The sequence below is a fragment of the Salmo trutta genome, chromosome 32 (genome assembly GCF_901001165.1).
Source record: "Salmo trutta chromosome 32, fSalTru1.1, whole genome shotgun sequence".
NCBI classification, from domain to species: domain Eukaryota; kingdom Metazoa; phylum Chordata; class Actinopteri; order Salmoniformes; family Salmonidae; genus Salmo; species Salmo trutta.
In genome coordinates, this window is record NC_042988.1 from 35060528 (window position 1) to 35087921 (window position 27394).

The 27394-nt window shown below is 44.2% G+C and overlaps 1 protein-coding gene across 5 annotated transcripts in view; it reads left to right on the plus strand.

Annotated features, from left to right (window-relative positions):
- The window catches only part of LOC115171792 (arf-GAP with dual PH domain-containing protein 1), a 30967-nt gene extending 3573 nt beyond the window's left edge, over positions 1-27394 (plus strand). For 2 of the 5 annotated variants that reach the window (XM_029728938.1, XM_029728934.1), the window contains exons 2-11: positions 5211-5341; positions 6536-6627; positions 9794-9876; positions 21935-22047; positions 23762-23908; positions 24736-24819; positions 25151-25213; positions 25743-25814; positions 26532-26760; positions 27275-27394. In XM_029728938.1, coding sequence (XP_029584798.1) covers positions 6539-6627; positions 9794-9876; positions 21935-22047; positions 23762-23908; positions 24736-24819; positions 25151-25213; positions 25743-25814; positions 26532-26760; positions 27275-27303 — 909 coding nt within the window. In that variant the 5' untranslated portion in view covers positions 5211-5341; positions 6536-6538 and the 3' untranslated portion in view covers positions 27304-27394. Of the gene's footprint in view, positions 1-5210; positions 6002-6535; positions 6680-9793; positions 9877-21934; positions 22048-23761; positions 23909-24735; positions 24820-25150; positions 25214-25742; positions 25815-26531; positions 26761-27274 lie in introns of those variants that run through there. The other 3 variants (XM_029728935.1, XM_029728936.1, XM_029728937.1) reach the window with 3 other exon arrangements.

A 27394-nucleotide genomic window follows, 5' to 3' on the forward strand; every position in this document is an offset into this window, starting at 1 on the left:
TACAAGATGTCAGTGATATGAGAGGACGAGACACACAGTATGTCATACTTAACTGTAAAGAGTTTTAAAAAAATGTTTCATGGGCCTCATCACATAGTAGAATGTAATCTTTTAAATCCTGCAAATGCCACCTGCTCTTTCATAAGACCAATGCCAAGAGACACTAATATTTCATCAGGAGTGCTGTGCTATCAATGATTCTGATCAGAGGACCAGTTTAGCCTGTGGAGCTAGTCTGCTCTGCATGGAGACGATAGATACTCCAGGGTTGTGTTCATTAGGAACCAAATGGAAGAAAAACAGACTGAAACAGGGACAGATTGCCTGGAATTTTCCAATAAGAAGCTCAATTTATTTTGCTCCGTTGCATAATGTAAAGCATTTTTTTTGTTACATGCCCTAATGAGCATAACCCACGGCTGAGTGCTGAGCACACCCACACGTTCCCATGGTGACTCAGCTATGAGCTCATCTCTGGAGCCGAGGTCACAGAGTTCACAGTTATGTCTTGTCCTGCTTGGCTTTTGAAAGAAGTACAGTATCTACAAGGTAGAATTCATTCAGATGTTTCTCTGCTAGTAGCAGTATCTGGTCAGTGTGGGGACTGTGCAGGCCTCTTGGGGTTGTATCAATCTCTTTATTCATTTAATTCTTCCATCTTTTTGGGTGGTTGGGATCAGGGATGATGTGTTTTTTTTACTAGATTTTAAACAAAAGATACAACAGATAACTTCTCATTTGGAAATTCTGGAACACGTGCTAAAGTGTCAGTCACCCATTGTTGGATAAGTAAATTTGTCTCTAAACAGCCTATGTGTATTTCGTTAAAGCTGTTAGTATGAGCAAACTGATACTGAAAACATTGCATGCAGTGTCAGTTTATTTTTTAAACTCACTTCATGGCGTCTGTCTGTCTGTCTGTCTGTCTGTCTGTCTGTCTGTCTGTCTGTCTGTCTGTCTGTCTGTCTGTCTGTATTGTATGGGTTTGTGCCATTACTTTCTGTAATTGAGAGAAGAGATGGTTGGTTGAGATAAACTGTAAATGTGTAATATCATTTGGAACCATGCCAAGTAGATTCTGTCATCACACTGCTTTCTCTCTCTTTCTCTCTCAATTTTGTATTGCTTTATTGGAATGACATATCAATGTACATATTGCCAAAGAGCACTTTGGAAATGATTAATTAACAATATCAATAAAAACATAATTAAACAAAATATTTCAAGATTGCCACAAACAGGACAATCAGTAACAACAATAATCAAGGGTGGGGTGGGGTTGTTTTTTACTAATGAGAATAAATTAAAAAATAATTTATTAACAGGAAGATATAAAGGTTGGTTGGTCTAACAGACAATGCCTCTCTTTATGGCCTCCCTCTCTCTCTGTGTGTCTGTGTCTGTCTCTCTTTCTCTGTCTCTCTTTCTCTCTGTCTCTCTTTCTTTCTCTCACTCACTCTCACTCTATCTGTCTCTCTCTCTCTCTCAATTCAATTTCAATTTAAGGGGCTTTATTGGCATGGGAAACATATGTTTCCATTGCCAAAGCAAGTGAAATAGATAATAAACAAAAGTGAAATAAGCAATAAAAAAATAACAGTAAACATTACACTTACAAAAGTTCCAAAATAATAAAGGCATTTCAAATGTCATATTATGTCTATATACAGTGTTGTAATGATGTGCAAATGGTTACAGTACAAAAGGGAAAATAAATAAACATAAATATAGGTTGTATTTACAATGGTGTTTGTTCTTCACTGGTTGCCCTTTTCTTGTGGCAACAGGTCACAAATCTTGCTGCTGTGATTGCACACTGTGGTATTTCACCCAATAGATATGGGAGTTTATCAAAATTGGATTTGTTTTCAAATTCTTTGTGGGTCTGTGTAACCTGAGGGAAATATGTGTCTCTAATATGGTCATACATTTGGCAGTTTCTACCTCACTTTGTGGGCAGTGTGCACATAGCCTGTCTTCTCTTGAAAGCCAGGTCTGCCTTCGGTGGCCTTTCTCAATAGCAAGGCTATGCTCACTGAGTGTCACGTCCTGACCATATACTTAGGTATTTTTGTATTATATTTGGTCAGGACGTGGCAGAGTTATGTTTGGTTATGGTATAGTGGGGTTGTGAGTGTTGGGTTAGGTTCTAGGTTAGGTTTTCTATGTGTAGGTGTATGTCTATGTTTGGTTAATTGGGGTTGGGACTCTCAGTTGAAGGCAGGTGTTGTCTATCTGCCTTTGATTGAGAGTCCCATATAGTGGGGTGTGTTTGTGTTTGGTATTTGTGGGTAATTGTATTTTGCACTGGGTTTAGTTTCTCCTGTGAAACTTTCGCCTTTGCGTGTTTATTTTGTTTTGTCGTTTCCATCTATAATAAATATGATGTGGAACAGTCAACCTGCTGCGTATTGGTCATCAAGTGATTTCGACATATCTTCCGATGAGGGAGAATACGAGGAACGTGACACTGAGTCTGTACATAGTCAAAGATTTCCTTAATTTTGTGTCAGTCACAGTGGTCAGGTATTCTGCCACTGTGTACTGTCGGTTTAGAGCCAAATAGCATTCTAGTTGTATGTCAAGTAATTATCTTTTTGTTTTCTCATGATTTGGTTGGGTCTAATAGTGTTAATGTCCTGGGGCTCTGTGGGGTCTATTTGTGTTTGTGAACATAGCCCCAGGACCAGCTTGCTTAGGGGGCTCTTCTCCAGGTTCATTTCTCTGTAAGGTGATGGCTTTGTTATGGAAGGTTTGGGAATCGCTTCCTTTTAGGTGGTTGTAGAATTGAACGTCTCTTTTCTGGATTTTGATCATTAGCGGGTATCGCCTCTGCATGCATTATTTGGTGTTTTACATTGTACACTGAGGATCTTTTTGCAGAATTCTGCATGCAGAGTCTCAATTTGGTGTTTGTCCCATTTTGTGAGTTCTTGGTTGGTGAGCAGACCCCAGACCTCACAACCATGAAGGTCTCGCTCGCTCTCGCTCTCGCTCTTGCTCTCTCGCTCTCTTGCTCTCTCTGTCTCTCTGTCTCTCTGTCTCTGTCTCTCTCCCTCTGTCTCTCTCCCTCTCCCTCTCCCTCTGTCTTTCTCTCCCTCTCTGTGTCTTTGTCTCTCTGTCCCTCTCCCTCTGTCTCTCTGTCCCTCTCTGTGTCTCTGTCTCTCTCTCCCTCTCTGTGTCTCTGTCTCTCTCTCCCTCTCTGTGTCTCTGTCTCTCTCTCCCTCTCTGTGTCTCTGTCTCTCACTTTCACTTAATGCCTTCTCCATTTTCTTTTCCCCATCTGTCTCTTTTCTGTCCTCTCCTCTTATCAGTTGTTCCTCCTCTATCTCTCAATATCTTTGCCATCCCCCACCCTCCCTCTCTCTGTGGAATTTACCATAGACATAAATCTATTCACTGTGTGACTCGTCTTTTTTGGAGGTTTATGATCATCTCGCACTATCCCTTTAATTGGGAGATGTACTGTATATCCCCCACTATCCCTTTAATTAGTAGATGTACTGTATATCCCCCACTATCCCTTTAATTGGGAGATGTACTGTATATCCCCCACTATCCCTTTAATTAGTAGATGTACTGTATATCCCCCACTATCCCTTTAATTAGTAGATGTACTGTATATCCCCCACTATCCCTTTAATTAGTAGATGTACTGTATATCCCCCACTATCCCTTTAATTAGTAGATGTACTGTATATCCCCCACTATCCCTTTAATTAGTAGATGTACTGTATATCCCCACTATCTTTTTAATGTATATGTATATATCTAAGTGCAACAGAGCAGTGGCAGGCTACTTAAGGATATCAATGTTACCCTGGTGTGCTGTTTGGCTGAGTTACACGAGTTAGATACAATGACTACATCCTCCATAGAAAACTACTTGCTCTATTTCTATGACCCAGTCATAAACAGCAGCCACTGAAACCAAAACAGAATAAAAGCATCTCAAACAACAATGCTGATCAGACATACCAGTCTACAAACAATGTACTTAGGCATAGCTAGAGAGCTCATGCAGGAAATTACATATACCACATTCTTCTAAAGTCTTCTGTTGCTTTCATCATATTTTGACCACAGGCTCTGCCTTTTCCAGTTTAGGTTGAACTTACTGAGACATGTGCTGATGTTGGGGACAGACTGTAAAACAGAATACAGGCCCTGAAGGCCTAGAATGACACTAGAATGTGCTTCACATCACTCCTTCTTGGCTCCCTTGTATTAAAGCTACATTTCATGCAAACATACTGAGCCACATCAGTCTTTTTAGAAAAAAAGTTATACCATATCTTGTTACAGCAGAGCAGTATGCTTTCCAGGGGGTCATAGGGCTCTATAGATTCCCTCTGTCTGTCTGCCTGCCTGTCTGTCCTCCCTCTTTTTCATACAAACTATTTTGTCACTGTATGACAGTAACAATTTATTCAACAAATCTCAAGCTTTCAACATTTTATCTTCTCAACCAATAAATGCTTCTTCTTGTAGCAGTGTTGTACTTATTTATTTACTATGAGGATAGTGTAGATGCAGACAGGAAGTAGCAGACGTTGATTATCACTGTGCTCAATGAGAACTAGAACTATAAGGCCCAGTGCAGTCATTTTCCTGTGTTTTATATATATATTTACACACTTTGATGTTAGAATAATACTCCAATTAAAATGATGATAATGCCCTTTTAGTGTTAGAGCTGTTTGAAAAGAACGGCTGAAATTTCAGGAAGTTTTGGTGGGATGGAGTTTTGGCCTGCCTGCTGACATCACAATTAGTTAGTAGACCAATAAGAAAGAGAGTTTCAAACCTCTGCCAATAACAGTTCGTTTTCCCCTCTCCACTCAGACCACTCCCAGACAATCCTAGCAAAACTCTTGCTTGTGAAATTGCTCTTTGTTAAGAAGCTATTTTGGTTCCTTTTGACCATTTTAATTGAAAACAATCACAGTAAGGTACTTAATTGTTCCCCAGAAATGCTATGATATTGAGATAAAAACGGCTGCTTTGGACCTTTAAGATATCAGTCTAGAGGTCTGTGGTAACCATGTCATGGTAGTAGTGGCCTGTTCTGTCTCTGTTAGTCTGAGGCAGCCTTGAAATGAACTTCCTCATTTGTAGTACTGTCATTGTTGCTAAGGGTGTTTCCTGTGTGCGTGTATGCATGTCTTCTCTCTCTCTGTGTGTGTGTGTGTGTGTGGTGTGTTTTTCAGACCCGGAGTGGGCGTCCTACACCCTGGGTGTGTTTGTGTGTCAGAGCTGCTCGGGTCTCCATAGAAACATCTCCCAGATCAGCAAAGTCAAGTCTGTCCTGCTGGACCCATGGAGTGATGCAGAGGTAGAGGTGAGTCTGTCCTGCTGGACCCATGGAGTGATGCAGAGGTAGAGGTGAGTCTGTCCTGCTGGACCCATGGAGTGATGCAGAGGTAGAGGTGAGTCTGTCCTGCTGGACCCATGGAGTGATGCAGAGGTAGAGGTGAGTCTGTCCTGCTGGACCCATGGAGTGATGCAGAGGTAGAGGTGAGTCTGTCCTGCTGGACCCATGGAGTGATGCAGAGGTAGAGGTGAGTCTGTCCTGCTGGACCCATGGAGTGATGCAGAGGTAGAGGTGAGTCTGTCCTGCTGGACCCATGGAGTGATGCAGAGGTAGAGGTGAGTCTGTCCTGCTGGACCCATGGAGTGATGCAGAGGTAGAGGTGAGTCTGTCCTGCTGGACCCATGGAGTGATGCAGAGGTAGAGGTGAGTCTGTCCTGCTGGACCCATGGAGTGATGCAGAGGTAGAGGTGAGTCTGTCCTGCTGGACCCATGGAGTGATGCAGAGGTAGAGGTGAGTCTGTCCTGCTGGACCCATGGAGTGATGCAGAGGTAGAGGTGAGTCTGTCCTGCTGGACCCATGGAGTGATGCAGAGGTAGAGGTGAGTCTGTCCTGCTGGACCCATGGAGTGATGCAGAGGTAGAGGTGAGTCTGTCCTGCTGGACCCATGGAGTGATGCAGAGGTAGAGGTGAGTCTGTCCTGCTGGACCCATGGAGGGATGCAGAGGTAGAGGTGAGTCTGTCCTGCTGGACCCATGGAGTGGTACAGAGGTATAGATGATTTGAGTTTGCCATTGGTTCTCTGTGTGTGTGTGTTGTGTTGTGTTGTGTTGTGTTGTGTTGTGTGTCTGTGTTCGTGTTTGTGTGGTGTGCTTGTGTGTGTTTGTGTGGTGTGCTTGTGTGTGTTTGTGTGGTGTGTTGTGTGTGTCTGTGTGTGTGTTTGTGTGGTGTGTTTGTGTGTGTGTGTGTATGGGGGGCAGTGTTGTGAGGACAGCCTCGCGGCCCTAATTCTGGCAGGTGATTGATGGAGGAAGGGAAAGAAGGGAGATGGAGACTAAATGAGTTGAAGGAAGGCAGAATGAGAGAAAAGGGGGTGGGAGGCTAGAGATAAGGGGGGAGGTGTCAAGGTTTGGTATTGATCTTGTGTGCATGCCAGCACAGTGTGTGTGTGTGTGTGAGTGAAACCCATCTCATGAAACATCTCTTTCTCTCTGTGATTGCAGTTTATGGCGACCAACGGCAACGATGCTGCTAAAGCCAAATATGAACAGAAGGTGCCTGTTTTCTACTACCGTCCAACACACAGAGACTGCCAGTAAGTGTCTTGGTCCCTGGCCCTACAACCGTCCAACACACATAGACTGCCAGTAAGTGTCTTGGTCCCTGGCCCTACAACCGTCCAACACACATAGACTGCTGGCCTAACCACCCACCCATTCATGCCATGATCTAGGTCGCTCAGCTGGGTCACCCTCTGTCTGTGTGACCGCTCCACTCAGTGGGCCCTCTAAACACTGTAACATAACACAATGCAAAGGCTAGATTTGTAACCAACATGAACAAACGTCTGCTGTCCTGGCTTACCAAACTTCACCAAACATGACCAACTTTAAACTTGTGGGCTTCTCATTGGCACACCTGTAAGATGACAACTTCTCAAAGACTAAATGGGTTATAGTCATATGGAGGAAGCTCCATGTAGAGTCTAGGAGGTAGAACCATTACCAGATGTTGGTTACCTAGACAGGTTCCTCCTTTCAGGTGTGCAACGTTTAGTCATCAATGGCAGAGGCCAGAGGAAAGGCAACAGTTTGGAATGCAGCCACAGTGCGTTCATTGTCTTACGTCAGATCGCTGGAGGATTCCGCTTGCTCTGGTTGAGGGACGAGTGTAGGAGTGACGCTACCGGATGTAAGATAATGGCCCAAGTGTTGACAGTACCCTTCCAAGTAGAGTCCTCAGCCTAGTTCTCCTGGGGGATAACAGTCCCACTGGGCACAGACGTCACTTCAACGTCTAGTTTAGTTTTACATTTGGTTGAGTTGTCAACTAACGTGAATTCAATGTGAAATCAGAAATTTTTTTCAAAATGTCATTGGATTTAGATATGAACTAGGACTTTCTGCAAATCTAACTTGTTTTCTCCACGTTGATTCAATCACACACATTCTTGGGGTTGAAATGACATGGAAATAATGTTGATTCAACCAGTGAATGGCCTCCAGTGATATCAATAACAACACAATCACCCACAATATTTTAAGCTGCTACACAGGGCTTCTACTGCTGGGGAGATCTGGGAAGGTATTTTTAGAGTTGAGAGGTAACCACACGCAATAGAGTAGAGCGACAAGAGAGAAGAGAGGATTGATGAGCGTGTTGTAGAGAGACTAGAAAGAGTAGAATACACGAGAGGAGGGTTGATGAGGTGTGGTAGAGAGACTAGAAAGACTAGAATACACGAGAGAGGAGAGGAGGGTTGATGAGGTGTGGTAGAGAGACTAGAAAGACTAGAATACACGAGAGAGGAGAGGAGGATTGATGAGGTGTGGTAGAGAGACTAGAAAGACTAGAATACACGAGAGAGGAGAGGAGGATTGATGAGGTGTGGTAGAGAGACTAGAAAGACTAGAATACACGAGAGAGGAGAGGAGGATTGATGAGGTGTGGTAGAGAGACTAGAAAGACTAGAATACACATGAGAGAGAGAGAGACAGAGCAAACAAACACACACAGTCTCAGGCTTTATACATTTGTGTTTGTTCATATTGCCTGTGTGCATTTTAAGACGGATTACTGATGTAATACCCTTGTTTGAACCAAGTATTGAGTTTATTTGTTATAATTAATTGGTATTATATTTAAAAGATGATTGAGTTGCTCCTAAACTGTAATGTTGTTAATGCATTATGCTTTTTTAAGAAATATTTATTTAATGTATAAGTGAAGTTTGGTTTACTTTGAAGTTTAAGCTTTGACCAATAAGGTCGCTTGTTAAGCTGTGGCCAATGGGAGTTGACCTGGTTAACGGGAGGCCTGGGAAGAAAGAGAGGGAAAGAGACGTTGATAAAAGGATGGACGTTTTACATTAGGACCGTTGGTGAAGAAAAATTATAAAAGATGACGACGGAACTAGAACAAAACCCATACCTACTAAGACATGAAGGGAAATACATGTTTTATTTTATAAAAGAGCTGTTATAATTTTGTTAACTTAGTAAAGACTGAAGCTACCGTCTCATCGTGGAGGTATTTGCCAGCCTTGAGGTTAGCCTAGCATCGTGTGACACAGGGAGATAATTGCTTGGGAAGCTTTACGCGTTCGTGTTCCCATGGGATATCGGTTACGGCTAAGGAGTACTGTCTGCATGGGTAGCTGTGCTTGCCTTGGACTTTGTGAGGAAACCTGCATGGAACTGCCATACTTCGCTGAGGGAATATCTACCAAGCAGTGAGTAACCACAACATGAGGTGCTTCAGGATATTTTTGTGTGTCGTCATTTTTTTTTGAGCTCCAACGCGTGCCAACGGTTTATTTAAGAAAACTTGAAATAATTTGGACCCGGGTTGTGCACGACTCATTGGGGTTTATTATTTTTTATTTCTTTTGATGTTGTGTCTGAAAATGTATTTGTGTTTGAAAATGTTTTAATACACATATGGAACCTTATGTATGTTGCCTTGGTGGAGTCATTGATTGTTTCAATTAAATTTTAATGCATGGGATAGTTTATCCTGATTCAATAACAGAAACCTATAATCATTTCATCTGAAGTTAATACCCTATTGTCATAACCCTAGATAGTTTACAATAGGAATTCTTATTGGAGATGTCCTTCTCACCTAATATCCCATGCTGTTGAGATACTCTACATAAGTTAATATTGTGAGAGTCATATACGAGCCTGGTGAGAGGGTTACACTGATAAGACAGACAGAGAGAAGAGAGAGAGATAGAGTGAGGGAAAGTGTTGGAAGACAAGGGTGGTGATGGAGGGAGGAAGGCAGGGGGAGGAAGGGAGGGAGGGAGGGAACTAGACATGGAATGGGAATGATACATTCAGAGCGAGGCAGAGGGAATTGGAGAGAAGGGTGTCCAAGTATTTTTATTGGTGATTGTCCATTCCAATCATTTTTGTAATAAAAATATTTTGACTTGGCAATCCTGATTATTTGACAGGACAGAGGAGCAATATAATATTTACCATATTTAAAAGATAAGTGCATCATTATACACTCACTGGATGAGAACTCCAGGGTTGTGTTCATTAGGCACCAAACGGACTGAAACAAGGAGGAACTTTCTGGACTGGTCCAATAAGAAATACTCCTTTTTGTGTTCCGTTGCAAAACAGTTGCGTGCCCCAATGAACACCACCCTGATCTGTCATCCATGTTGGTTAATGAGACATTATTGACAGTGAATCTTTTCAAGCATGAACACAGTAAATATAGTAAACAAACACCAAGTGTTTCTGCAGGCTCCTTCGGGAACAGTGGATCAGAGCCAGATACGAGAGGAAGGAGTTTGTGTGTGTGGAGAGACAGGAGCCTTACTCTGCAGGTAAGACTGAGTACACACACACAAACACATGCACATATGCATACGAACAAGCACGCTCGCATGCAGACAGACAGACAGACAGACAGACAGACAGACAGACAGACAGACAGACAGACAGACAGAATGAGCCTGAGCCTTTCTCTCGGTCTTTATCCTCTCACCCCAGTGCGCTCCTTAACACCCCTGCATTCCACACTCAGAGAATAATGGACTTTCTAAGGCTCAACAGCTGATACAATCAGTATTGAAAGAAAGAGAGAAATAGTGTGGGAAAGAGAGAGAGAACAAAGAAAGAAAGAGACCTCAACATTCCCTCTCTTTCCTGGAAAGCCATTAAAATAATATCAAAGGCCATTCAACTTTGAGAGATTTGACTGTCTTTGAGAGTTTTTTCTCGTGCTTCTTTCCATTCATGTGGATTCATCAATGCTATGCCTACATTATGTTATCTCAGGACTACATGAGCAGTAAAGAGCTGTTACTTGGAGACGGTAATAGTATAAGCCTTGTGCCGCCTTGTCATCTCGCTTCAGCAACCGCCACATTGTCGTCCTTTCCTCTACAAAACCCCTCTGTGATGCAGAAAGCGAGACAGAAATGTGCTAATAGGGTTGGGTAGTTTCTAAATGTAATCCGTTAGTTACTAGTTACCTGTTCAAAATTGTAATCGGTAACGTAACTTTTGGATTACCCAAACTCAGTCACATAAATCTGATTATTTTCAGTTACTTTTGGATTACTTTCCCCTTAAGAGGCATTAGAAGAAGACAAAAATGGCCATCAAACACATTTGGTGTGTCATCATAGTGGTCTCTGATTGGTGGTCATCATTAGGTGTGACATCATAGTGGTCTCTGACTTGTGGTGAGACTCACTCAGGTGGAACAAACTGAAACTTGCGCCTTTTTTCAATGCTGCATTGAAAAACCATTAAGAAAACAGAAAGGTGTGATAATGTATTTTTTTCCACAAACATCCTTTCTGAATTTAAAAGTAATCCAAGCATTAATCATCTACTTATTACAATATTTTTTGGGGTAAACAGATTACACCACCGTGACCCAGCCTCAGCAACACACACACAGTCGGTTAGTCAGTCAGTTAGTCAATGTTAGTCGGTCAGTCAGTCGTCATGTAGTCGGGCATCATCATTATCTTGCTGATGAGTGTCTCTGTCCTCTTTGCCGCCAAAGAGGAATCAGCCTTAAAGGGATAGTTTGGATTTTGCTGACTTCCCTGGAGTCAGATGAACTAGTGGATACCATTTTTATATATCTGTGTCCAGTATGAAGCTGGACTCTGGGGAGCATGTTAGTCTTTGTGCTAACGGCAGTTAGCATTGACTCGCGAAAATACCTCACGAAAATAACTTCCTTCATACTGGATGCAGATACGTAAAAATGGTATCCACAAATTAATCTGACTCCGGGGAAGTCAGCAAAACCTCTTTAACATGGTCACTCACTCCTACTCCCAGTGACTCTGGTTCTTGTCTCAGCTGACTCTGGTGTTAGATCTGACCTGGAGTCTGTCAGCTGTGATCTCTGTTAGCGCGAGTGGTACTATAGAGAGTGATGTGGCTGTACCAGGATCGTGCCAGTGGCTGAATGGTGGGTGTGTTCTGGGTTTATCTATATCTCTCTCTCTATCTGTCTCTCTGTCTATCTATCTAGCTGTCTCTCTGTTTCTCTCTATCTACCTCCCTCTCTGTATCTCTATATTTGTCTCTCTGTTCCTCTATCTATCTCTATCTCTCTATCTGTCTCTCTCTGTTCCTCTGTTTCTCTCTCTGTTTCTCTCTCTATCTACCTCCCTCTCTGTATCTCTATATTTGTCTCTCTGTTCCTCTATCTATCTCTATCTCTCTATCTGTCTCTCTCTGTTCCTCTGTTTCTCTCTCTGTTTCTCTCTCTATCTACCTCCCTCTCTGTATCTCTATATTTGTCTCTCTGTTCCTCTATCTATCTCTATCTCTCTATCTGTCTCTCTCTGTTCCTCTGTTTCTCTCTCTGTTTCTCTCTCTATCTACCTCCCTCTCTGTATCTCTATATTTGTCTCTCTGTTTCTCTGTTCCTCTCTCTATCTGTCTCTCTGTCTGTCTGTTTCTCTCTCTGTTTCCTCTTTATCTTTATTTCACTCTCTCGTATTCACTCTCGTATTTTCTCCCTTTCTCGCTTCCTTTCACCCCATCTCACCTTTTCCCTCTATCCACCGTTCTCTCTCTCGCTCTCTCTCTCTCTCAGAGCATGATGACTTCATCACTACACCAAGAAGAGAGGGAGGGAGGGATGAAGAGAAAGAGGTGGGGGATGGAGAGAGGTAGGAAAAAAGGGGGAGGTAGGGATGGAGAAAGGAAGGAAGGAAAAGAGGGATGGAAGAATAAAAGCAGTACTTGTGTTCCTTCCTTCCAGCATGTTTCCCTTGATATCAACCTGGCCAGATTGCATGATTTGCTTCAGTTCTGTGATAATAAAAATGATTTAACCTTTATTTAACCAGGTAGGCAAGTTGAGAACAAGTTCTCATTTACAATTGCGACCTGGCCAAGATAAAGCAAGCAGTTTGACAAATACAACAACACAGAGTTACACATGGAGTAAAACAAACATACAGTCAATAATATAGTAGAAAAATAAGTCTATATACAAAGTGAGCAAATGAGGTGAGATAAGGGAGGTAAAGGCAAAAAAGGCCATGGTAGATTTGCAGTGGAAGAAAGTGCAAAGTAGAAATAGAAATAATGGGGTGCAAAGGAGCTAAATAAATAAATACAGTAGGGGAAGAGGTAGTTGTTTGGGCTAAATTATAGATGGGCTATGTACAGGTGCAGTAATCTGTGAGCTGCTCTGACAGCTGGTGCTTAAAGCTAGTAAGGGAGATAAGTGTTTCCAGTTTTAGAGATTTTTGTAGTTCGTTCCAATCATTGGCAGCAGAGAACTGGAAGGAGAGGCGGCCGATGGAGGAATTGGCTTTGGGGATATACCTGCTGGAGCGCGTGCTACAGGTGGGTGCTGCTATGGTGACCAGCGAGCTGAGATAAGGGGGAACTGTACCTAGCAGGGTCTTGTAGATGACCTGGAGCCAGTGGATTTGGCGACGAGTATGAAGCGAGGGCCAGCCAACGAGAGCGTACAGGTCGCAGTGGTGGGTAGTATATGGAGCTTTGGTGACAAAACAGATGGCACTGTGATAGACTGCATCCAATTTATTGAGTAGGGTATTGGAGGCTATTTTGTAAATGACATCGCCGAAGTCGAGGATCGGTAGGATGGTCAGTTTTACGAGGGTATGTTTGGCAGCATGAGTGAAAGATGCTTTGTTGCGAAATAGGAAGCCAATTGTAGATTTAACTTTGGATTGGAGATGTTTGATGTGAGTCTGGAAGGAGAGTTTACAGTCTAACCAGACACCTTGGTATTTGTTGTTGTCCACATATTCTAAGTCAGAACCGTCCAGAGTAGTGATGCTGGACGGGCAGGCAGGTGCAGGCAGCGATCGGTTGAAGAGCATGCATTGACTTTTACTTGTATTTAAGAGCAGTTGGAGGCCACGGAAGGAGAGTTGCATGGCATTGAAGCTCGTCTGGAGGGTAGTTAACACAGTGTCCAAAGAAGGGCCAGAAGTATACAGAATGGTGTAGTCTGCGTAGAGGTGGATCAGAGACACACCAGCCGCAAGAGCGACATCATTGATGTATACAGAGAAAAGAGTCGGCCCAAGAATTGAACCCCTCTGGCACCCCCATAGAGGCTGCCAGAGGCCCGGACAACAGGCCCTCCGATTTGACACACTGAACTCTATCGGAGAAGTAGTTGGTGAACCAGGCGGGGCAATCATTTGAGAAACCAAGGCTTTTGAGTCTGCCGATGAGGATGTGGTGATTGACAGAGTCGAAAGCCTTGGCCAGGTCAATGAATACGGCTGCACAGTTGTTTCTTATCGATGGCGGTTAAGATATCGTTTAGGACCTTGAGCGTGGCTGAGGAGCACCCATGACCAGCTCTGAAACCAGATTGCATAGCGGAGAAGGTGCGGTGGGATTCGAAATGGTCGGTAATCTGTTTGTTAACTTGGCTTTCGAAGACTATAGAAAGGCAGGGTAGGATAGATATAGGTCTGTAGCAGTTTGGGTCAAGAGTGGCCCCCCCCTTTGAAGACGTAGATGACCGCAGCTGCTTTCCAATCTTTGGGAATCTCAGACGACACGAGAGGTTGAACAGGCTAGTAATAGGGGTTGCAACAATTTCGGCAGATAATTTTTAGAAAGAAAGGGTCCAGATTGTCTAGCCCGGCTGATTTGTAGGGGTCCAGATTTTGCAGCTCTTTCAGAACATCAGCTTACTGGATTTGGGAGAAGGAGAAATGGGGAAGGCTTGGGCGAGTTGCTGTGGGGGGTACTGTTGACCGGAGTAGGTGTAGCCAGGTGGAAAGCATGGCCAGCCGTAGAAAAATGCTTATTGAAATTCTCAATTATAGTGGATTTATCGGTGGTGACAGAGTTTCCTATCCTCAGTGCAGTGGGCAGCTGGGAGGAGGTGCTCTTATTCTCCATGGCCTTTACAGTGTCCCAGAACTATTTGAGTTTGTGTTGCAGGAAGCAAATTTCTGCTTGAAAAAGCTTGGCTTTTCTAACTGCCTTGGTTTCTAACTTCCCTGAAAAGTTCCATATCACGGGGGCTGTTCGATGCTAATGCAGAAAGCCACAGGATGTTTTTGTGTTGGTTAAGGGCAGTCAGGTCTGGAGAGAACCAAGGGCTATATCTGTTCCTGGTTCTAAATTTCTTGAATTGGGCATGCTTATTTAAGATGGCGAGGAAGGCATTTAAAAAAAATAACCAGGCATCCTCTACTGACGGGATGAGGTCAATATCCTTCCAGGATACCAGGGCCAGGTCGATTAGAAAGGCCTGCTCGCTGAAGTGTTTCAGGGAGCGTTTGACAGTGATGAGTGTAGGTCGTTTGACCGCTGACCCATTACGGATGCAGGCAATGAGGCAGTGATCGCTGAGATCTTGATTGAAAACAGCAGAGGTGTATTTAGAGGGCAAGTTGGTTAGGATGATATCTATGAGGGTGCCCGTGTTTACGGCTTTGGGGTGGTACCTGGTAGGTTAATTGATCATTTGTGTGAGATTGAGGGCATCAAGCTTAGATTGTAGGATGGCTGGGGTTTTAAGCATGTCCCAGTTTAGGTCACCTAGCAGCACGAGCTCTGAAGATAGATGGGGGGCAATCAGTTCACATATGGTGTCCAGAGCACAGCTGGGGGCAGAGGGTGGTCTATAGCAGGTGGCAACGGTGAGAGACTTGTTTTTAGAGAGGTGGATTTTGAAAAGTAGAAGTTCAAATTGTTTGGGTACAGACCTGGATAGTAGGACAGAACTCTGCAGGCTATCTCTGCAGTAGATTGCAACACCGCCCCCTTTGGCCGTTCTATCTTGTCTGAAAATGTTGTAGTTCGGGATCGAGATTTCAGAGTTTTTGGTGGTCTTCCTAAGCCAGGATTCAGACACGGCTAGGACATCCAGGTTGGCAGAGTGTGCTAAAGCAGTGAATAAAATAAACTTAGGGAGGAGGCTTCTAATGTTAACATGCATGAAACCAAGGCTATTACGGTTACAGAAGTAATCAAAAGAGTGCCTGGGGAATAGGAGTGGAGCTAGGCACTGCAGGGCCTGGATTCACCTCTACATCGCCAGAGGAACAGAGGAGGAGTAGGATAAGGGTACAGCTAAAAGCTATGAGAATTGGTCGTCTAGGACGTCCGGAACAGAGAGTAAAAGGAGCAGGTTTCTGGGGGCGATAAAATGGCTTCAAGGTATAATGTACAGACAAAGGTATGGTAGGATGTGAATACAGTGGAGGTAAACCTAGGCACTGAGTGATGAGAGCGATATTGTCTCTAGAAACATCATTGAAACCAGGTGATCTCATCGCATGTGTGGGTGGTGGAACTGAGAGGTTGGATAAGGTATAATGAGCAGGGCTAAAGGCTCTACAGTGAAATAAGCCAAAAAACACTAACCAGAACAGTAATGGACAAGGCATATTGACATTAAGGAGAGGCATGCTTAGCCAAGTTATCAAAAGGGTCCAGTGAGTAGTGAGGTCGGTTGCGGTCACGGTGATTCAGACAGATAGCCGGGCCATGGGTAGCTATCTATAAGTTGGCAGAAGATGGTCTGTTTTTAGCCACCTCGTGTGTTTCCGTCTGTAGATTAGTGGGGTTCCGTGTGGTAGAGGGGACCAATCCAATTGGCAAAATAGTTATAGTTATAGTGGCCCAAGAAAATTGGCCGATAGACCTATTCAGATAGCAGCCAATAAGACAGCTAACGATTAGCTGGCCGCAGATGGGTATTCAGGTTACGTCGTGACGGAGGGGCCAGTTGGATAACTCCATCGGGCAGATAACGTTGGTAGTCCAGTCGTGAAGGTCCGATGGGGCTCCGCATCGGCAGTAAAACAGGTCCGGATAGTTGATTGTAGCCCAGGAGTGGCTGATGGAACTCTTCAGCTGGCTAGCGCCGGAATAATTGATGTTAGCTCCGGGACCGACGTTAGCCAATAGTCACTCGGATAGCAGCTAGCTAGCTGCAAGATCCAGGTGTAAATGTCCAGAGCTTGCGGTAGAAATCTGGGGATATGGAGAGAAAATAGGTCCGGTATGCTCTGGTCTGAGTCGCGTTGTACAAAACTGGCGACAGCTTTTCGAGCTAAGGGATAGCTGATGACCGCCAACCATGGTTAGCTGAGTTCTAACGTTAGCTAGTGAACTGGCTAACTTCTGGCTAACTCCTGGCTAGCTTCTGTTGTGGATTTCAGATTTGAGGTGAATAATATATATTTTTTTTTAATTGGTGAGGCGGGTTGCAGAAGAGTGTTTTGAAGTTGAGTTTTTAGAAAAAAATATATAAAAAGATATGCGAAGAAAATATGTAAATATATATATACACGGGACAAGACGAGGACAAAGGATGTCTGACTGCTATGCCATCTTGGTGACATCAGCTGACGTAGGCTACTTAAACTGCAGCGGTATGTTTGATCTGCACATGTGCCAGCACCAGCAGCGCAAGCCTCTCTCTATGCTTATGTGTGAGTGAACTGAAAGTATGCATCTTAGAAACAGTTTTCACATACTAACTCTACATGTTCAAACTCAGAATCAAACAGGCTTCCCCAAAATAACATGGTCGCTGTAGTACAATGTTTATTTTGATTGCTGATTTCAGATGTGTTTATAAACAACATTAGGGGCATCCTTCTTCCTTCACAGCATGTAAACATTTAAATGAAATGATTATATTAATCTGACTATTCACAATAATCGTATTATTGTGTGCATACTCAGTTCCAGACGTCTTCCTATTGGTCAGTCACCGGGACTGGCTCGTACCACCAGCCACACTACACGATAAAAGGTGAAAACATTGTGACACTGATAGAACTTTGTTATAGCCTACGACCACATGTAGTGGTACTTAATCAGACCCTGTCACACTGAACGAGCCAAGATGTCAGACCGTAGACCCCGTCACACTGAACGAGCCAAGATGTCAGACCGTAGACCCTGTCACACTGAACGAGCCAAGATGTCCGACCGTAGACCCTGAACGAGCCAAGATGTCAGACCGTAGAGACCCCGTCACACTGAACGAGCCAAGATGTCAGACCGTAGAGACCCCGTCACACTGAACGAGCCAAGATGTCCGACCGTAGACCCCGTCACACTGAACGAGCCAAGATGTCCGACCGTAGACCACGTCACACTGAACGAGCCAAGATGTCCGACCGTAGACCCTGTCACACTGAACGAGCCAAGATGTCCGACCGTAGACCCTGTCACACTGAACGAGCCAAGATGTCCGACCGTAGACCCTGTCACACTGAACGAGCCAAGATGTCCGACCGTAGACCCCGTCACACTGAACGAGCCAAGATGTCCGACCGTAGACCCTGTCACACTGAACGAGCCAAGATGTCCAAAAATCATTTGCAACCTAAGAATGTTCACACGACGTGGACAATTGTTCTGGGATGGCAAAATCGTGGCATAAGACAGCTAAAATCGTACAGTCTGCGTAGGCCTTAAGGAGAATGGAACACTTTCACAGCAGTATTAACTGAGATGAAATGCCAGTCTGCTATTCATTCTTCAGTCTCATTCTTTCACCCTGTTGTCTGTCTTTTAGTGCATTGCAGATTAATGGGATTTGATAGTTTGATATTAATACTCTATTCGTGTGTGTGTGTGTGTGTGTGTGTGTGTGTGTGTGTGTGTGTGTGTGTGTGTGTGTGTGTGTGTGTGTGTGTGTGTGTGTGTGTGTGTGTGTGTGTGTGTGTGTGTGTGTGTGTGTGTGTGTGTGTGTGTGTGTGTGTGTGTGTGTGTGTGTGTGTGTGTGTGTGTGTGTGTTGGCAGTGTAGGACAGTGACAGTCCTAGTTGTCTCTGTCTGTTGGCTGAGACTTAGTGAGGACAGAGAGGCCAGTGACAGGAACAGACAGGGAGCACAAAGCCATGGTGTGTGTGTGCTTGCTGAATAGGGCAGAGTGTTGATTTCAGCATTGATCGTAATGTTGGAAGAAGCCATTGATCTCTGCTGAGACAATTCAAGGTGAATTATTCATGCCAGCTAAAGACAAAGACGACAGACATCACCACCTTGACCCAGCCTCAGCCACACACACACACACACACACACACACACACACACACACACACACACACACACACTCAAATCAAATCAAATGTATTTATATAGCCCTTCGTATATCAGCTGAAATCTCAAAGTGCTGTACAGAAACCCAGCCTAAAACCCCAAACAGCAAGCAATGCATGTGAAAGAAGCACGGTGGCTAGGAAAAACTCCCTAGGAAAAACTCCCTAGAAAGGCCAAAAACCTAGGAAGAAACCTAGAGAGGAACCAGGCTATGAGGGGTGGCCAGTCCTCTTCTGGCTGTGCCGGGTGGATATTATAACAGAACATGGTCAAGATGTTAAAATGTTCATAAATGACCAGCATGGTCAAATAATAATAATCATTGTAGTTGTCGAGGGTGCAACAAGCACGTCCGGTGAACAGGTCAGGGTTCCGTAGCCGCAGGCAGAACAGTTGAAACGAGCAGCAGCATGGCCAGGTGGACTGGGGACAGCAAGGAGTCATCATGCCAGGTAGTCCCGAGGCATGGTCCTAGGGCTCAGGTCCTCCGAGAGAAAGAAAGAAAGAGAGAAAGAGAGAATTAGAGAGAGCATATTTAAATTCACACAGGACACCGGATAAGACAAGAGAATACTCCAGATGTAACAGACTGACCCTAGCCCCCCGGCACATAAACTACTGCAGCATAAATACTGGAGGCTGAGACAGGAGGGATCAGAAGACACTGTGGCCCCATCCGATGATACCCCCGGACAGGGCCAAACAGGCAGGATATAACCCCACCCACTTTGCCAAAGCACAGCCCCCACACCACTAGAGGGATGTCTACAACCACCAACTTACCGTCCGAAGACAAGGCCGAGTATAGCCCACAAAAATCTCCGCCATGGCACAACCCAAGGGGGGGGCGCCAACCCAGACAGGAAGACCACGTCAGTGACTCAACCCACTCAAGTGACGCACCCCTCCCATGGACGGCATGGAAGAACACCAGTAAGTCAGTGACTCAGCCCCTGTAATAGGGTTAGAGGCAGAGAATCCCAGTGGAAAGAGGGGAACCGGCAAGGCAGAGACAGCAAGGACGGTTCGTTGCTCCAGCCTTTCCGTTCACCTTCACACTCCTGGGCCAGACTACACTTAATCATAGGACCTACTGAAGAGATAAGTCTTCAGTAAAGACTTAAAGGTTGAGACTGAGTCTGCGTCTCTCACATGGGTAGGCAGACCATTCCATAAAAATTGAGCTCTATAGGAGAAAGCCCTGCCTCCAGCCGTTTGCTTAGAAATTCTAGGGACAATTAGGAGGCCTGCGTCTTGTGACCGTAGCGTACGTGTAGGTATGTACGGCAGGACCAAATCGGAAAGATAGGTAGGAGCAAGCCCATGTAATGCTTTGTAGGTTAGCAGTAAAACCTTGAAATCAGCCCTTGCCTTAACAGGAAGCCAGTGTAGGGAGGCTAGCACTGGAGTAATATGATCAAATTTTTTGGTTCTTGTCAGGATTCTAGCAGCCGTATTTAGCACTAACTGAAGTTTGTTTAGTGCTTTATCCGGGTAGCCGGAAAGTAGAGCATTGCAGTAGTCCAGCCTAGAAGTAACAAAAGCATGGATTAATTTTTCTGCGTCATTTTTGGACAGAAAGTTTCTGATTTTTGCAATGTTACGTAGATGGAAAAAAGCTGTCCTTGAGACAGTCTTGATATGTTCTTCAAAAGAGAGATCAGGGTCCAGAGTAACACCGAGGTCCTTCACAGTTTTATTTGAGACGACTGTACAACCATCCAGATTAATTGTCAGATTGAACAGAAGATCTCTTTGTTTCTTGGGACCTAGAACAAGCATCTCTGTTTTGTCCGAGTTTAAAAGTAGAAAGTTTGCAGCCATCCACTTCCTTATGTCTGAAACACAGGCTTCTAGCGAGGGCAATTTTGGAGCTTCACCATGTTTCATTGAAATGTACAGCTGTGTGTCGTCCGCATAGCAGTGAAATTTAACATTATGTTTTCGAATGACATCCCCAAGAGGTAAAATATATAGTGAAAACAATAGTGGTCCTAAAACGGAACCTTGAGGAACACCGAAATTTACAATTGATTTGTCAGAGGACAAGCCATTCACAGAGACAAACTGATATCTTTCCGACAGATAAGATCTAAACCAGGCCAGAACTTGTCCATGTAGACCAATTTGGGTTTCCAATCTCTCCAAAAGAATGTGGTGATCGATGGTATCAAAAGCGGCACTAAGATCTAGGAGCATGAGGACAGATGCAGAGCCTCGGTCTGACGTCATTAAAAGGTAATTTACCACCTTCACAAGTGCAGTCTCAGTGCTATGATGGGGTCGAAAACCAGACTGAAGCGTTTCGTATACATTGTTTGTCTTCAGGAAGGCAGTGAGTTGCTGTGCAACAGCTTTTTCAATTTTTTTTGAGAGGAATGGAAGATTCGATATAGGCCGATAGTTTTTTATAATTTCTGGGTCAAGATTCGGCTTTTTCAAGAGAGGCTTTATTACTGCCACTTTTAGTGAGCTTGGTACACATCCGGTGGATAGAGAGCCGTTTATTATGTTCAACATAGGAGGGCCAAGCACAGGAAGCAGCTCTTTCAGTAGTTTAGTTGGAATAGGGTCCAGTATGCAGCTTGAGGCTTTGGAGGCCATGATTATTTTCATCATTGTGTCAAGAGATATAGTACTAAAACACTTTAGTATCTCCCTTGAGCCAAGGTCCTGGCAGAGTTGTGCAGACTCAGGACAATGGAGCTTTGGAGGAATACCCAGATTTAAAGAGGAGTCCGTAATTTGCTTTCTAATGATCATGATTTTTTCCTCAAAGAAGTTCATAAATTTATTACTGCTGAAGTGAAAGCCATCCTCCGTTTGCGAATGCTGCTTTTTAGTTAGCTTTGCGACAGTATCAAAAAGACATTTCGGATTGTTCTTATTTTCCTCAATTAAGTTGGAAAAATAGGATGATCGAGCAGCAGTGAGGGCTCTTCGATACTGCACGGTACTGTCTTTCCAAGCTAGTCGGAAGACTTCCAGTTTGGTGTGGCACCATTTCCGTTCCAAGTTTCTGGAAGCTTGCTTCAGAGCTCGTGTATTTTCTGTATACGAGGGAGCTAGTTTCTTATGACAGATGTTTTTAATTTTTAGGGGTGCAACTGCATCTAGGGTATTGCGCAAGGTCAAATTGAGTTCCTCGGTTAGGTGGTTAACACACACATACACACACACACACACACACACAGTCTACTGGACCCCAGCTTCACTACTGAATCCTGTTCTTTTGTGGCTCCCCCTTTTACGCTCTCCTCATCTCCTCTCTCTCCTTCTCTCCTTTGCTCCTTGTCTTTGGAATGGGACCCCTGTGGTTCCTCTCCTCTCCTTGCAGGGTACCGAGAGGGGTTTCTATGGAAACGGGGCCGAGATAACGGACAGTTCCTGAGCCGAAAATGTATTCTGTCAGAGCGGGATGGTGCTCTGAAGTACTTCAACAAGCATGATGTGAGTGTAGTGCTATGTATATCTCTCTCTTTCTCCCCCCTTTCTCTCTCTATCTCTCATTTCCCTCTCTGTCTCCCCTCTCTATATCCCTCCCTCTCTCTTCCTCCCCCTCACTCGCTCTCTCTCAGACTCTTCTCTCTCTTTGCATTTGTGAGTGTCTGAGTCTCATCTCAATTGCACTCTGAGGTCCTGAGCTGCAATTGCTTGAAATAACACACACCTTGGGAAATGTCAGGTATATTATAATTGCTTAGATCATTATGCAAAATCTCCCATTTCTCATACCCCCTTCCTCTGCCTTCCTGCTCATTCCTTTCTCCTCCTCCTCCCTGTCCTCCTCCTCTTCCTTCTCCCCTTCATTCCTTTCTCCTGACTATCTCTGACAATAGTACACTGTTATCGTCTCAAACTTCTGATTCTGATCTGCTCACATTCCCCAGTTGTTCTGTTCCACATAGTGGCATTGTCTCCTACTTTGCATATCAACAAAAGATGCATGTTAAATCCAGTAAAGTATGATGCCCTATACCTCACCATAAACATTGGCGACTCCCTGTGCCTGTTTCAAATAGAAGTTGTCCTTAACCACAGATCAGATTACTCTATTCCCAATCCTTACCTTAACCATCAGTTGAATGCAAAGAATATCTGACCCTTAATCAGTTGTTCAGGACAAATTCTACATACTCTACATTCCACCAAAAGAAGACCTGGGTGTCAGTGAACATCATACCTCCCATACATTCTAGGCCTGATGGGGGACAACACTGGCTTCAGCCACATAAAATAGAAAACCTTGCTAGTGACTGTAGTTACTAGAGGAGGCTCATAGTTGATTGTTCTGCAGCCGAACAATGATGATGATGATGATGATGATGATGATGATGATGGTGGTAGTGGTGATGAAGATGGTAATGGTGGTGAAGATGGTAATGGTGGTGAAGATGGTAATGGTGGTGATGATGGTAATGAAGGTGGTGGTGGTGATGATGATGGTGGTGGTGATGGTGGTGGTGATGATGGGGTAGTGGTGATGATGGTGATGAAGATGATGGTGGAGGTGGTTGTGATGATGGTGGTGGTTGTGATGATGGTGGAGGTGGTGGTTATGATGATGGTGGTGGTTATGATGGTGGTGGTGGTGGTAGTGGTGGTGATGATAATGGTGGGGGTGGTGGGGGTGATGATGGTGGTGGTGGGGGTGATGATGACAATGGAGGTAGTGGTGGTGATGGTGGGGGTGATGATGATTGTGGTGATGGTGGTGGTGTTGAGGATGATGATGGTGGTAATTATGATGGTGGTGGTGGTGATGATGGTGGGGGTGATGATGATGATGATGACGACAGTGGTGATGGTGGTAACGATGGTGGTAGTTATGATGATGATGACGGTGGTGATGAGGCTCCCTGTGGCTCAGTTGGTAGAGCATAGTGTTTGCAACGCCAGCATGGTGTGTGCAACGCCAGGGTTATGGGTTCAATTCCCACGGGGGCCAGCACAAAAAAAAAATGCATGAAATGTATGAAAATGTATGCATTCACTACTGTAAGTTGCTCTGGATAAAAGCGTCTGCTAAATGACTAAAATGTACAAAAATGTGATGATGACGACAGTGATGATGATGGTGGTGGTGGTGAGGATGGTGATGACGGTGGTGATGATGATGATGATGATGAATACTCTCCTCCCCCTGCCTTCTCTCCCTGTACAGGCCAGAGAGCCCAAGGCTCTGATGAAGATCCACACCCTGAACGCCTCCTTCCAGCCTGGGAAGATAGGCCAGCCCCATGGCCTGCAGGTCACCTATCTGAAGGACAACAGCACTAGGAACATCTTTGTCTACCACAAGGATGGCAAGGTGAGGTGAACAAATTTGAGGCAATGTTGTGTGGTTGTTCGGTGTTCGCTTGGCTGCTGCTGGACACAAATAGACAGTCATGAATGTACAGTCGACTCCTGGGCCATGTTTATTAGGGTGCAGAATAAAAACAGAATAAAAAAGAACATTCGGATCTCGAAACGAAAATGACATCTCTTATTGGATGAGTTCCTCCCTGTTCCAGTTTGTTTTTCTTTTGTTTGGTGTCTAATGAACACGACCGTGAGCAATGCAGGTCAACAGTCCCATATCAAGTAAATTCTCTTGACTTGATCTGGATATCTGCATGCTCCGGAATGGTTCATTTGCATTCACACCAGTCCCACAAAATTACATTCATCTAGGTCATGTTTGTTTAGCACACTGTAGCAAAACATTTTCCAACGGAAAACATAAATGAGCATTTCTTATTGGTCAAGTTCAGTAAGTACCTCCCTGATTCACTCAGTTTTAAAGCATTTTCTTCTGTTTCCTGGAGAACACCACCCAGGAGTGGACTGTCTCTATCGACTGTCAGAAGCATTTGTGTTGTGAAGTGGCTGGCAGCTGAGTAGCAGTATATTTCCCTCTGCAGGACATACGTTGCAATCGCATGCCTTTAAATACACCCTAAACCCAGTAGGAAATATTCTGAAATCAAAGTCGACTGCTGTTTACAGTAATGGTGGATTATTGCCAGGAAAGTCTCTATCGGGTGTCAGTGTGTATTGGGTCGTGTTCAATGTAGGTAGCACAAAAAGTTGCCTTCCATTTCATGCCCATTGAACTGGACCCAGATCATGTTAGCATGTCTGTTGTGTTTTAAGGAAATGGTGGACTGGTTCAACGCCATCAGAGCAGCCAGATTTCACTACCTACAGGTCGCTTTCCCTGGGGCCCATCACGCTGATGTGAGTCTCTCTCATCTTATTGTTCTCTCATTAATCCCTCAGTCCCTTCCTCTCTAGTATACACAGGTATTATATACAGCTGGCTCAATTCTGCTCCCTACCACTTCTCCTTGGCCTTAACCCTTCAATGTTTGCATATCCCAAGGGTCTTGATAGATATAAGCAGTGTACTGGTGTATCTTCCATCATATTGCTTATACCTTATGGATCTGCAAACATGGAAGGGTTAGGGCCAATGGGAAGGGGTAGGGAGGGAATTGGGACTGGCTACACACACCATCACATGGTCACAGAATAAAACATTTCTCCTTCTTCTCATGTATTCGTTCAGTTGGTGCCAAAGCTAACACGAAACTACATCAAGGAAGGCTACATGGAGAAGACGGGTCCAAAGGTGAAGTCTTTTAATACATACACTTTAGTTACTTACACTTTAGTTACTTTGTGACACAGCACTTATTGCTTGTAACTTCATCAGCCCATCGGGTTTCACTGCGAATGGGGTTTAATTTGTACCACACAAAACTACCTCATTAATAATGGCCATGTACAACCTTAGCCACAGTATATTTGCAGGGCCTGTGAGCTGAATGCTTGCCTTGTACTGCTTGGTGTGGATAATGTATTGTTATTCCAGTATGTGATCCTGTATGTAAGCAAAGAAAGCCATTCGTTATGAGAGTGCAATAATAGTGCATTATCACAGTTGTTAACAACGTTTCTTCATTAAAGAGGTTATACAGAACTTTTGCCTCTGGGGGGGCCTCTGGAACTAAAAGGTGTCCCCTAAATGGACAGACATATTGCCCAGAAATGACCTCATTGGACAGAAAGACAATATATTTAGGTGAATCATTAGCAACTAAACCTCTATACAGCCTCTTTAATTCCTTCAACCTCAGTCTCCTGTTTCCCTCTTACAGCACACAGAGGGCTTCAAGAAGAGATGGTTCACTATGGATGACAGGAGACTCATGTACTTCAAGGAACCTCTGGTAAGATAGTCAGTGGGTAAATTAGGTGCCATGTCATATGGGTCAAAGAGATGGTGCTGTACCATTTCAGAACTATTAGTAACAATTTATTTAGGGCTTACAGTTCAACAGGCTCCAAAATGACTGATAATAGCTCTGATTGATAATAAATGCATAATACCCATTATAAGCAGTTCATGACAAGTCATAAAGCATTATGGCACTTATAGTACAGTGGTACTGAACTAATGTTATTTGCATGTCATATTATGCAAACAAATATACCCAAATGATTTATTGGACCTCATATACAATGTGGCTGGTCAGACGCACACATTACACATGTAACAGGTACACACAGACACAGTCTTGTATAACGAACCTTTTGGGGACACACAATTCAGTCCCATTCAAAATCCTATTTTCCCTAACCCCTAACCCTAAACTTAACCTTAACCCATACCCTTACCCTAACCAAAATACCTAACCTTAACCCTTAACCTAACCCTAAAACGAACCATAGATCCTAACCCTGGACCTAAACCTAATTCTTACCTTAACCCTAAACTCCTTAGAAATAGCATTTGACCTTGTGGGAACTGACAAAATGTCCCCAGTTGGTCAAATTTTTGTTTGTTTACTATTCTTGCGGAGACTTCTGGTCCCCACAAGTATAGTTAAACACGTTCACACACACACACTTCTCTGAGTCTCCTCTCCTCTCTGTTTCTTTGCGAGGATGCCTATGCGCGCGGTGAGGTCTTCATTGGTAGTAAGGAGAACAGCTACACTGTGCTCCCCGGCCTTCCCCCATCCACCCAGGGCTACCACTGGCAGTTTGGCATCACCATAGTAACGCCCGACAGGAAGTTCCTGTTTACGTGCGAGACCGAGGAGGAGCAGCAGGATTGGATGGCTGCCTTTCAGGGTTTGGTGAATCGACCTATGCTGCCCCAGGAATATGCAGGTAACCATTCACATGGCTCTACCCAGGATTTGTCTAAGGAAAACATATACATTTTCTACATTTAGCAGACAATCTTATCCAGAGCGACTTATAAGAGAAATTAGGGTTAAGTGCCTTGCTCAAGGGCACATAGACAGATTTTCCCCCTAGTCGGCCTGGGGATTCGAGCCAGCGTCCTTTTGATTACTGGCCCAACACTCTTAACCGCTAAGCTACCTGCCGCCCCTTAGTTGAATAATATTTGGGGTCTTTTACTATGGGTGATATGTTGAGTATGGTGTCCAGCATACTAATAGTGACCTAATCACCTTCCGTTGTTGGATATTTCTCGCCAATACATTTGATGCCCTTCTGATGATTGGTGAATTGATAGCTATATGCTTCCACTGAGTTCATGACAGTAGAGGCTATGACAGTTTATGTGGAGCTGAACCACTCTATTTTACACAGTTGATTTGTCCTCGTACCTGGTTAAGTGACTGCTCTCTCTATCTCTCTCTCTCTTTCTTTGCAGTGGCGGCCCAATTTAAGCACAAGCCCTGAGAGGAGGAGAAGAAGGAAAAAGAGGGAGGCTGGACATATCCCCTGGATGAAGACAGACAAATAGGATCCTTCTCCTCATAAGAGAAAAAAA